This window comes from Xyrauchen texanus, chromosome 11 (genome assembly GCF_025860055.1).
Source record: "Xyrauchen texanus isolate HMW12.3.18 chromosome 11, RBS_HiC_50CHRs, whole genome shotgun sequence".
NCBI lineage: Eukaryota > Metazoa > Chordata > Actinopteri > Cypriniformes > Catostomidae > Xyrauchen > Xyrauchen texanus.
The window spans coordinates 29,304,744-29,317,505 of NC_068286.1; the positions used below are offsets into that span (position 1 = coordinate 29,304,744).

At 43.0% G+C, this 12,762-nt stretch overlaps 1 protein-coding gene across 1 annotated transcript; it reads right to left on the minus strand.

Moving 5' to 3' along the window:
* Positions 1-256: 256 nt before the first annotated feature.
* Positions 257-12,097, minus strand: urp2 (urotensin II-related peptide). Its single transcript, XM_052137118.1, has 5 exons — positions 11,974-12,097; positions 9,864-10,421; positions 9,681-9,721; positions 9,082-9,238; positions 257-288 (listed from the first exon to the last, which is right to left on the minus strand). The coding sequence occupies exons 1-5, from the start codon at positions 12,095-12,097 to the stop codon at positions 257-259; spliced, it is 912 nt and encodes a 303-aa protein (XP_051993078.1).
* Between the last annotated feature and the right edge of the window lie 665 nt (positions 12,098-12,762).

Genomic DNA, 12,762 nt, shown 5'->3' on the forward strand with positions numbered 1-12,762 from the left:
TTATTGGAGCTTACAACAACAACAATTTAAATAAATCAGGTTAACAAGATACACAAGTCAAGGGTACACAAGTCAAAGAGCTAAGAGGTGTCAGTGATGTTATTAATGAGCCAACGAGAGGAGATTAAGCATCTATGTTTGAGAACAAGCCGTGTTGCTAGGTGTCTGAGTTTCAGAGGTTGGCGATAGAGGTGGAATTTGTTGCTCTTCTTTCCAAAGCCCAAGTAGAGGTTGCACAGAAACTGCGGACATCAGGTCAGTTTTGAGAGCAGTACTTCCAGAAGCACACTGTTTTTGAAGAGAGAAAAGCAATTGTTAATGCATAGGTGTTATTTTAACAATGGCTAGTTGAGTTAAGAACACCAGGGGCCTCATGTATAAGACTCTGCTTAGATTTCTTCCTAAAAGTGTGTGTAAGTACAAAAGTCTGAAAAAGTACAAAAGAAATCTGATTTATAAAACCGTATGTATTCCAGAACCTGTGCATAGTTCCCATAAAGGGGTCCTATTATGCAAAATTAACTTTTACATGGTGTTTGAACATAAATATGTGTTGGCAGTGTGTGTACACAACCACCCTATAAGGATAAAAATCCACCCAGTCCTTTTTTTTTTTAATCCCCAATAATCATAAGCACCGTCTCAGAACAAGCCGTTCGCAGATTCTGTACAAAGTAACGACAGACCCACGACTGTTGACGGACACTGCCGATGGACATGTTTGTTTTGTCCTGTTCCTCATAAAATGCTATAACCTGAAGAGCAAGCAAGTCGACACGTGAGCCGAAAGTGACATAGAAGCACCACAAAATTAAGTAGTTGTTTCAGCTATTGTGATTTTTATGTCACACTTTGCATTTTTTGACACAATTGGTGGGGTTTAGGTTTAAGGTTTAGGGCAGGGGTGTCAAACATACAGAGTAATCTCCAGCCCACGGGATGATTTGTGGAAAAAATTATTAAGTCCATCCATCCATCCATCCATCTTCAACCACTTATCCGAAGTCGGGTCGCGGGGGCAGCTGCTCCAGCAGGGGGCCCCAAACTTCCCTATCCTGAGCCACATTAACCAGCTCTGACTGGGCGACCCCGAGGCGTTCCCAGGCCAGTGTGGAGATGTAATCTCTCCACCTAGTCCTGGGTCTTCCCGAGGCCTCCTCCCAGCTGGACGTGCCTGAAACACCTCCCTAGGGAGGCGGCCAGGGGCATCCTTACCAGATGCCCAAACCACCTCAACTGACTCCTTTCAACGCAAAGGAGCAGCGGCTCTACTCCGAGCTCCTCATGGATGACTGAGCTCCTCACCCTATCTCTAAGGGAGAAGCCCGCCACCCTTCTGAGGAAGCCCATTTCGGCCGCTTGTACTCGCGACCTAGTTCTTTCGGTCATGACCCAACCTTCATGACCATAGGTGAGGGTAGGAACAAAAATTGACCGGTAGATCGAGAGCTTTGCCTTCGGCTCAGCTCTCTTTTCGTGACAACCGTCGCGATAGAGCTGAGTGCAATACCGCCCCTGCTGCCCCGACTCTCCGGCCAACCTCCCGCTCCATTGTCCCTCACTCGTGAACAAGACCCCGAGGTACTTGAACTCCTTCACTTGGGGCAAAACTTCATTCCCTACCTGGAGTACGCACTCCATCGGTTTCCTGCTGAGAACCATGGCCTCAGATTTAGAGGTGCTAATCCTCATCCCAGCTGCTTCACACTCGACTGCCAAGCTGATCCAGTGAGAGCTGAAGGTCACGGACTGATGATGACATGAAGACAACATCATCTGCAAAAAGCAGCGATGAGATCCCCAGCCCACCGAATCAGCACACCTTCCCCACCCCGACTACGCCTCGATATCCTGTCCATGAATATCACAAACAGGATTGGTGACAAAGCGCAGCCTTGGCGGAGACCAACCCCACATGGAATGAACTCGACTTTGTGCCGAGGACCGGACACAGCCCTCACTTTGGACGTACAGGGATTGGATCGCCCTAAGAACGGACCCCCCACCCCGTACTCCGCAGCACCTCCCACAGTCTCTTCCGGGGACCCGGTCATACGCCTTCTCCAGATCCACAAAACACATGTAGACCGGATGGGCATACTCCTAGGCCCCCTCCAGGATCCTTGCAGAGTAAAGATCTGGTCCGTCGTTCCACGGCCAGGACCGAAAACCGCATTGTTCCTCTTCAATCTGAGGTTCGACAATCGGCCGAACCCTCCTCTCCAGCACCTTGGAGTAAACTTTACCAGGGAGGCTGAGAAGTGTGATACCCCTGTAGTTGGCACACACTCTCTGATCCCCCTTTTGAAGAGGGAACCACCACCCCGTTCTGCCACTCCTTAGGCACTGTCCCAGATTTCCACGCAATGTTGAAGAGGCGTGTCATCCATGACACCCCCTCCACATCCAGAGCTTTCAGCATTTCTGGTCGGATCTCATCAATCCCTGGGGCTTTGCCACTGCGGAGTTGTTTGACTACCTCAGTGACCTCCCCAGGAAATAGAATCTGATCCCCCATCATCCTCCGGCTCTGCCTCTACCATAGAGGGCGTGTTGGGATTTAGGAGTTCTTCAAAGTGTTCCTTCCACCGCCCAATAACCTCCTCGGTTGAGGTCAACAGCGTCCCATCTTTGCTGTATACAGCTTGAATGGTTCCCCGCTTCCCTCCTAAGGTGGCGGATGGTTTTCCAGAAGCACTTTGGTGCGGACCGAAAGTCCTTCTCCATGGCTTCTCGAACTTTTCCCACACCCACTGCTTTGCCTCCCTCACGGCCGAGGCCGCAGCCCTTCGGGCCTGTCGGTACCTTGCAACTGCCTCCGGAGACCTCCGGGACAACAAATCCCGGAAGGCCTCTTTCTTCAGTCGGACGGCTTCCCTGACCACCAGTGTCCACCACGGTGTTCGAGGGTTACCACCCCTTGCGGCACCTAAAACCTTGAGGCCGCAGCTCTCCACCGCGGCTCGGCAATGGAAGCTTTGAACATTGCCCACTCCGGTTCAATGTCCCCAACCTCCACAGGGATGCCTGAAAAGCTCCGCCGGAGGTGTGAGTTGAAGATCTCACGGACAGGGACCTCCTCCAAACGTTCCCAGTTCACCCGCACTACTCGCTTGGGCTTCCCAGGTCTGTCCAGAGTCTTTCCCCACCCCTGACCCAACTCACCACCAGATGGTGATCGGTTGACAGCTCTGCCCCTCTCTTTACCCGAGTGTCCAAAACATATGGCCTCAGATCCGACGACACGATTACAAAATCGATCATCGACCTTCGTCCTAGGGTGCTCTGGTACCACGTACACTTATGAGCATCCTTATGTTCGAACATGGTGTTTGTTATAGATAATCCATGACTAGCACAGAAATCCAATAACAAACATCCACTTGAGTTCAGATCAGGGAGGCCGTTCCTCCCAATCACGCCTTTCCAGGTGTCCCTGTCATTTCCCACGTGTGCATTGAAGTCACCCAGCATCACTATGGAGTCCCCTACTGGGGCCCTATTCAGGACTCCATTCAGGGTCTCCAAGAAGGCCGAATACTCTGAACTGCTGTTCGGTGCATATGCACAGACAACAGTCAGAGTTTTCCCCACAACCCGTAGGCGTAGGGAGGCTGACCCTCTCGGTCCACCGGGGTAAACTCCAACGTAGTGGCACTCAGCCGGGGACTCGTGAGTATCCCCACACCCGCCCGTCGCCTCACACCCTGGGAAACTCCAGAGAAGAATAGAGCCCATCCCCTATCCAGGAGTACGGATCCAGAGCCAAAACTGTGCGTTGATGTAAGCCCCACCAGATCCAACTGGTAACGCTCCACCTCCCTCACTAGTTCCGGCTCCTTCCCCCCCAGTGAGGTGACATTCCACGTCCCCAGAGCAAGCCTTTGCTGCCCGGGTCTGGTCCGTCGAGGCCCACGGCCTTCACTGCCGCCCATATGGCAGCGCACCCGACTCCTGCGGTTCCTCCAATGGGTGGTGGGCCCAAGGGATAAAAAAAAATATTAAGTAATGTTTGAAAATATTCACATTGATTTAGCCATTAACTTGGGTAAGATGTACAGCAGAACAGATAAACATTTACATTTGTGGTGTTGCATCTATGTTATAATTTTCATTATCGGTGGCATTTATTTTAATTACCTGGGATATTCAGCACTTGCAGAGTCACGCGTATCAGCGAACGCCACACATGTCTGAGGGTGACACAAGTTCCATGGCCACCAGTGGCAGATTTAGGCATGGGCGACTGCTTGCGTGGGCATGAGGCGGCGGTGATCACTTTTCTTTCAGTTTCTGTCAGTCTTTTTTATGTGCAATACATAAAATTGTGGTTCACGGATCTAGAGCGCGGTCGTGTGACCAGTGCGCAGTGGTAAAATTACCTCAACTCCATATCCATGCGCTAAAGTTGGAGCACTCAAGATTTCCCTGCCTGTTACCACCACGAACTTGCGTAGATGTGTAAAACCTTGGAATAATCCATTAAGACTTGATCTGAGTGAGATGCTTGCATTGACGGTGCTGTAAGTATCAGCAATATTAATCATATTGGTGTTATAACAGCAATATTTAAAGTTTCAGCACATGTTATTTTGCATTAATAATAATAAAAAACATAATTTGTATTTTAGAGGGCCCTCAGCTATTTAGGAGCCCCAGGTGGTTGCCCACCTTTGCCTAGTGCTAAGATCAACCCTGGGCAGGACCCAAGTTTAAAACACTAAGCGGAAACCTTGTGGATTATCCCAGCATTGCAGGTTAAGAGTTTGTCATGTAAGATGTCAGTATATACAGTAACTAAACATGCAATATTTTCCCACTATTTTATGATTGAAATGTTGTATAGACCAACAGTTATTTCCAATGCTGCAAACTATTCACCATTTGGGGAAATTTGCCATTTTGAATCAAAAATGTGTCACATAGGGGACCTGGGTAGCTCAGCGAGTATTGATGCTGACTACAACACCTGGGGTCATGAGTTTGAATCCAGGGTGTGCTGAGTGACTCCAGCCAGTTCTCCTAAGCAACTAAATTGGCCCGGATGCTAGGGAGGGTAGAGTCACATGGGGTAACCTCCTTGTGGTCACGAACAGTGATTGTCGCTCTCAATGTGGCACGTGGTAAGTTGTGCATGGAACCTGGAGAGTAGCATGAGCCTCCTCCTGCTGTGAGGCTCCTCTGTATCATGCACAATGAGCCATATGATAAGATGCATGGATTGACTGTCTCAGAAGCAGAGGCAACTGAGACTTGTCCTCCACCACCCGGATTGAGGTGAGTAACTGCGTCAGATGAACTATAAAGTTCCCTTAGCTGGAGAGGCAGGGTGCATAGAGTAACCTTTCCAGAACCCAGAGGGCTGCCATCCACTGCCGTAATATTAAAAGGTCTAGGTAGGGTGACAGACTGTATAGAGAGGCTCCTGGAAAACTCAAAATCTATAAAGCTCCCGTCAGCCCCAGAGTTTACAAAGGCACAAACCTGATGATGCTGAGTACTGTTGGTAAGGGTGGCGTGGAAGGACAGACCAGAGGTCGCCGAGCAGGGGACGGTTCCTACTCTCATCCTGGCTCCCCTCCTCCTGGACCAGAGTTGGCTTTTCCCAACAACTCAGGGCATGTGGAGCGAAAATGGCCTAACCCGCCACAATAGAGACAGCGTCTTTCCTTAATCCATCGGTTGCGCTCAGTTTGAGAGATCCTGGTTCTACCCAGCTGCATGGGTTCCTCGGGATCACAAGGGGACAAAGGCAGTTTAACAGGGTTTGCAGACTCCAGCAATCTGACCTCCTGCCGTCACTCCTGTTGGCGTTCTCTTATGCGATGGTCTACCCGGACGGCCATGTCAATGAGGGATTCAAGATCAGATGCAGGATCTCGGAAGGGAATGAGGGTTAATGAGTGGATGGTTGAACTGGGTTAGGGGTGTTAGTGCCATCTGCAGGAGAGGAGAGGAACATGGCACAGAAGGTCCAGGACGAGCGCCCTCTGTTGGTCTGGAGGAGAACAGCACCCCAAAAGGGAGATCCTTACATGAGCATAGGCTTTTTTTACAAGAAAGATAGATTTTGTCAAATAGGCCCATAAAAAGACAGCTTGATCACAAATACAGAAAATTACAGATGTTGAGCATGAATGTGAGTGCGGGAGGTAGCGTACAGTAATAATGAACTTCCACAATCAAATATTCATTGTGGAAATAAAAAGACTTATAACACAAAAAATTACAAACTTCTCCGGTCACATTGGAGAAAACAATGTCTTTCTCCACTTTTAGATTAGTAACCTATTGGCCATGCAAAATTTTGAAAATTCATAAAGGATGATAATACATCATACTTGCAAATTCCCTACTGATGATGCATAAACATGACATAGATTTCTATAATTGTATCCAACTGTATTTGCTGATTTGGATTAAAATGTCCCATAAATACTTACCAGTATAAATTGTTCAATCTTTCTATTTTATTTTATTATGAATGGTGTGAATCTTAACTAAAGATGTTTACATATGTTTAAAGTAAATTTATTAAAAGTAAAATAGTAATTATAATAATGTTGTAAAGAAAATGCATGATAAATGTAAGACAAATTACGAGAAAATGCAATCATTTATTTATTTTCGTTTTGTAAGTTATTTATTTAATTCAGAGAATAATGCTTTCATATTGCATATTACACTTTTCTCCAAGTATTTTCTGCTTATTTATTTATTAAAACATTTGATATAAAATGAAAAGAAGAAAAAACATTGAAAGTGCTTGAGTAGAGTGATAAATGGGCACAAATGTTGCTAAGGTGGGGCAAACGCGGAGCAGGTTTCTTTCCAAGTTTTTAAATTTCAGACACTGCCAGTAATTCGTCGGAGGCTGAAGATCATCTCAAAGGCTATTAATAGGCCGTTTGTGAACATGTCACACAGAACGTTGTAAGATTGCCAATTTTGCCATGCGACAAGAGAAATCCTTTAGGATTCCCGAAATTTGTCTCAGACGGCAGAATCGTGGCCAAAATCGAACAGTGTGCACCCGCCTTAAGAGTCTTCTTTTAAAAGAGACCCTTTTATTTCGAAGATGAGCCACCAGTTAAAGGAGTATTTGCCCTAAAAATGGAAAATTTACTTTTACATTTACTCATTTACTCACCCTTATAAAAAAATATATAAATATTTAAGCAGCTCTATTCCATAGAATAACAGTTTATAGTGAGCAGGAGATGTCAAGTGTCATACAGGACAAATACTATAAAGCATTAAAGGTTTGTGTTGTATGAACTACTTTTATGGTATATTAATTATGATTTGTTTTTTCTTTGGACCTTGACAGTAGTGCTCAACATGAACTGTTTATGTATGGAAAAGAGCAGTGTTCAGGTTCTCAAAGAAAAGATTGTGTTAAGATTCTACTGGGGAAAAAACACAATGAAGGACAACTTGATGGCATTAAATAATTTTGTGTATTTTCTTTTTGCTAGTCAGCTGACACAGATATCTCATTTTACAGATACATCAGTGATGAAAAGAAATTCAAATTATATTTGCCTTTTCTTTGATACAGCACAAAAAAGAAAGAAAAGCTTACTAAAACAGGGAAATTGATTGCATTGTAGACACTGTGGTTGTCTTGTACTGTGTGAACTTCTGTGCAAAAACAAATTATCTTTTAAAACCAAAAATTCTACAATTTTGGGCCTTTATCGTATTTAAAGCCTTTATTCAGAAAATTATTGCATTCAGAGCCTTTACTATTTTAAAGGACCGAGGACCATTATATTTGTGATCTCAACACCTGTGACCCCCACACCCAAAATGGTTTGAGCCCCCAATGTTCAAGACATGGTTACGGCCTTGCCTGGATATGTACAACTGCTAAATTACAGCATGTAATGCACAGAGGCACAAGTGTTGTTCACTCTTGTGTGCATAATGAAACAAAATGAATAACATACACACAAGTATAGTGACCCGCATTGTGCTTTCCATCATGTGTACATTTGTGATGATGCAAGTTGAAGACATAAAAGCTCCAGGGTTCGACAGAATTATACTTGAGTCTGAAACCAGACCAACGAAGAAGAAGAAATGATATTTTACCCAAGTTATGAGATTGAAGTCTTAATTGAATGTGGTGACATAAAAAAGCATGCAACAAAACAGTGTGCCTTTCTATTGTGTTCGCTGGCTGTATTCAACAACAAACAAGGTGACTGGTTTAGTCTGATTCATGAATAAATGACTCTTTTGAGTGGGTAATTTTAAAACAGTGATTCACCAGCTCATAGATTCTCCTTTTGAATTAATCCTTCAGTTAATGAACTAACTGAATTACTGCTGGATGAATATGTGATTTTCCGCAAGTTGCTCTCAGTCATGTCGAAATGTTTTGTATACAATGTTGATAAAATATGATAATATATGATACAAATTAATAATTAAAAATTAAATTCAATTAAAAATTAGTTAATAATGTTAATGCGAAATTGTAAAAGTTATTTAAACAAAGTTACAGAATATATACAGTGTATATATATATATATATATATATATATATATATATATATATACACTATATACACACACACACATATCACACACAGTATCGAAAGACAACTTTGGCACCCAAGCAATGTCGCTTGGTCCAACCAGGCCCACAACCCAAAATCAGGTTGACACCACTGGTTTAGGGTTAGGAGGTAGGTATGTTGATTAAAACTCGATAGAGCATTAGCTCTTACAACCTCATCGGTTTGGGAGAACATTTAACTCTCTTTTAGCACCACATAGTGGACATTTCACCTCTGAAATGCAGCACTCTGTGTAATAAATCATGTAATGTAATTTTGCAAAAATGTTGCAACAGTCACATAATTTTCATGAGATAAAACTACATACAGTAGTTTTATTAAGAGTGCCATCCAGTCTACATTGGTTTGCTAGTCTTAGTTGGTCTGTTGCCTGGTTTGAGATTTTTGGGCATTTCTTGCAGGTCAGGCTGGGATACTAGCTTAAACCAGCTAAGACCAGCAAACCAGCTGATACAGTATATTTTGTTAGTTATGGCAACTGGTTGCATCATACCTCTCTTGTTGGGTTTCTTAGGAGTTGATTGAAGGGACTTTTTAAAACCTTTTCCATTGAGTGTTGGATCCATTTGGTCAGTGCTAGCCTTCGGTGAGGTCCCACCACCATCTACAGTAGTTGCTGTGGTGGATTTCAGGGTTCCATCTGTCAGTACCTGTGGATCATAGCAATTAGAAAACATATTTTGTAGCATGTAGCACATATAGTACATTACATATTTCATTTATGTTGCTAATAGAGCTGTTCAGTCATGGCATCAAGTTGTAGGCCAATCTAAAAGGCCAACTCATCATGGGTTTCAGATGTATGTTTTGCTCTTGAAGTTGCTACATAGGGACTACAACGGTTGTCCGATTGCTCAAGCACATAATATTGCATCCGTGTATTAGTTGTAACCCTACTACAACTACAACACAGCAATTTCAAAAGTCATGTTTAAGGAAAGACTTGTTGACGTTAACAACAAACCTTGTTTTACACCTATTGTGTAAAAAAAAACCTATTGGAAATTCCTGAGGGAATCCATGGGTTGAAAATGCTGACTGTTTTAGGGCTACAAACATGAACAGCTTTATGGTTTCAGGATTGGAACGCACCATTTTGTTCTTCTTCCCAGGACTTCGTCCGTTGCCATTTCCTTTGATGAAAGTAACGAGACAATAATAGATTATGAACATTAGTTTCATAATATCATTAGTTGTTTTTCCATCACTACAATGGGGAAGTGGTTTATAAAAAATCTACTGGACCAAATTAAGGTATTTTGGTTATAAACACACCTCTGTGTATGATGGTGATTCGATTGCTCAGCGTACTGTTCATTAACTTGTGAAGCTTCTCAAGTACACTCAACATCTTCACAAGCTCCTCTTGAGTAACTGCAACACCTGTGTTGGGATCTAACTTGGATTGTTTGGCTGCTGTTGAAGTGTCACCTTGCTCCTCTGAATCAATCACCTTTGATAACCTAAACAGGTTGTTCCTCTCAGTCAGAGTTTGCAGCTGGGAATCAGGAGAATTGGTCATGAGGTCAATCCTCAAAGATCCATCAAGACTTTCGGCTGAAGGCTGAATCTCCTCTTGTCCATCAGAATGGATTGTCACTATCTTTGATGGGTTATTGATACCTGTGCCCAAAGGTTTGTCTCTGACATCTGGGCGGCTAGTAGGTCTACTTATTTCATCTAAAGACCTCATAGATGCAGTCTTTCCATCTCCATTGGGAAATGTCGTCTTTGGTCTGGTCCTCAGTAGATTTTCAAAAATCCTTGTTGCTCGTGCTGTAATCTCCTCTATATCTGCTCCAGTTCTCCATGGATCTGGAGGTTCATCATTGTCTTTAGAGGCAAGTAAATTCATATTAATGAACATTTAAATATAAATAAGACACCATAACATTCATTTATTAGACTATTTCAATAATTTATAGTTTGCATGTCTCTAAAATGGTGCATCTGCTCTGGTCCTTGAAAGGACTGGGTTTGTCTAATTAAGGTGTGTACAGAATCTAAACCCAAGGTTGTTTTTACACTGAAATGTTCCCCCATACCCATAGAAACACCTCAAGTTGAATACCAATGCATTGAAACACCTTCAAAAACATTATGAACTTAAAATATCTCTTTTAAAGGCTTTTCTCAGCTTGGACAAATATATATTACATAACAGATGAGAAATGCTTTTTTTTTTCCAAGGATCTTTCTAACCCTTTCTTAATCATCATTGTAAACTTTAAAGCAGACACTGACAAATCGCTTGTTCACACACAATAATAGTGGTATCATAAGCCTAATCTGAGGCAAAATTAAGCATTGTTGGAATGGAAAGAACAATAATACACCAGCTGTGCTGAATAATAAAACAGTAGCCACAGTGGCTTGTGCATTTCATACTTTGCCAATAACTTATTGTGCATATAATACTTTGATTCTCATTGTTGCAAGGTGCAAACAAATTATTATATCATTAATAGTTCATCATAAGTGGTTCATCATAAGTGGTTCAAGACCTCTCAGAATTAACCTGAATAAGAGCCGCTGAGACTTAATGCCCTAATTCAAGCCATTATGCAACACTACTCTACACCACTGAGCCAATTTTATCTGGAGGAAGAGTCCAGAACCTGAATGTGGAATGACAGATTTAAAGTTTGCACACAGTGGAAGTGCGGACAGAGCAAGGCCAACAGAACTTCACAAGAAACTGATGCTACTGGTCTGATTATCTTGGTCCCGAGCCATCTTTGAGTCTTTTGGCTTGACAACAGCGAAATGAACTTCCAATAGCAAAGAGAAATCACAAATGAGAGCTCTTTAATATCTCAGCTGTTCCTCTTAGACAGCAATGAAATTAAACAGAAAGAATAAGGAGACTTTTTATGCTTTTCCAAAGAAGAAGACCCCATTTATCTCACATGTCTCTTTTAGAGTTTCAGAAGAGATCTCACCTCAAGAGAATCTTCTCCCAAGGAATTTTAGGAGAAACAGCCAAGACAATGTTTTAAACAAAACATTTGAGGTCTCCATTAAGTCTCCTGAGCTACTATAGAGCAAGCTCTGAACAATGAAATCTAGGTAAACCTTGAATTAGGTCACCAATTGCTCAGAAAATAAAGAAAAACATACATAAAAACAGTAATTGTATGCTAATTGGAAATTTAATTTATAAGTCCTAGATCAATGTGAAGTGATTATAAGATTATAATCATTGTGCTGTGATTGTAGGGAACACTTTGCATTGTTAAATAAAACTCAGTCAAAGCTAATTGTTTGAAGCTGGTGTTTAAATGTCTTAAGTCATGTCTAGAATGTAACGTTTGAGCTGCAAAACTTACTAGCATAAGAGTTCTGCAGAAAGAGGGTTACCATCTAGATTTTACCAATGTCTTACCTTCATCGGTTGGTTCCTCAAAAACATCTGGTTCTCCAGGTGCCAGCGGGGCAGCATCCATGATTGGAGTGAGAGTCAACAGAACAACTGTGGACAATACTTTCAACATGTCTCCCTTATACATCACTAAGGTGTGTCGATCTGGGTAAAATGAGGCAAAACGAGAGCAAATTCTTTGTCTAGGGATGTTTTAACAAGCTGCCTAATCTAAGTGACTGTCTCTTGCTTTGTCTTTCTTTGTCTCTGGACACATACACTTGCCTCACCTTTTACATAGATGCGCCTCTTGGATTAGAGGGCTTGTCAAGTGTGTTGCCTATTTTACGCCGTGCTGCTTCTACCATCACCCCACATCCACCGGGCCTTTTAAACCTGGTTCGACTTGCCCGTAGAACGGACACCCACATTACCATCAACCAATCTGACTGCAAACCCCTCCTTGCCAAGTCCACACATTGTGTGACATTTGGGGCTATGTTTGGTGTCGGGGTCCTCCATTGTGAAGGCGGCATCAGGCACCAGGCCCTTCTGCGTCAGAGGCCCTTTCTACTTGGTCCCCTGTGCAAACACATTAAGAAGTGCCTTATCACTGCTTACACAGCAGCGCACCCAATGACTTTGTCCACCATGGGGTCAAAAGGGCCATGCCAAAATGAACGACGTTTGATGTGTGCGCCAATGCAAATAGCCTTCATGCATATGAGAATAAATTACCAAGGCGTGAAGTGCTGGATGCATTCAATGACAAAGATGCGACAAATAGCAAAAGCAAAAATGAAGATAAATGCA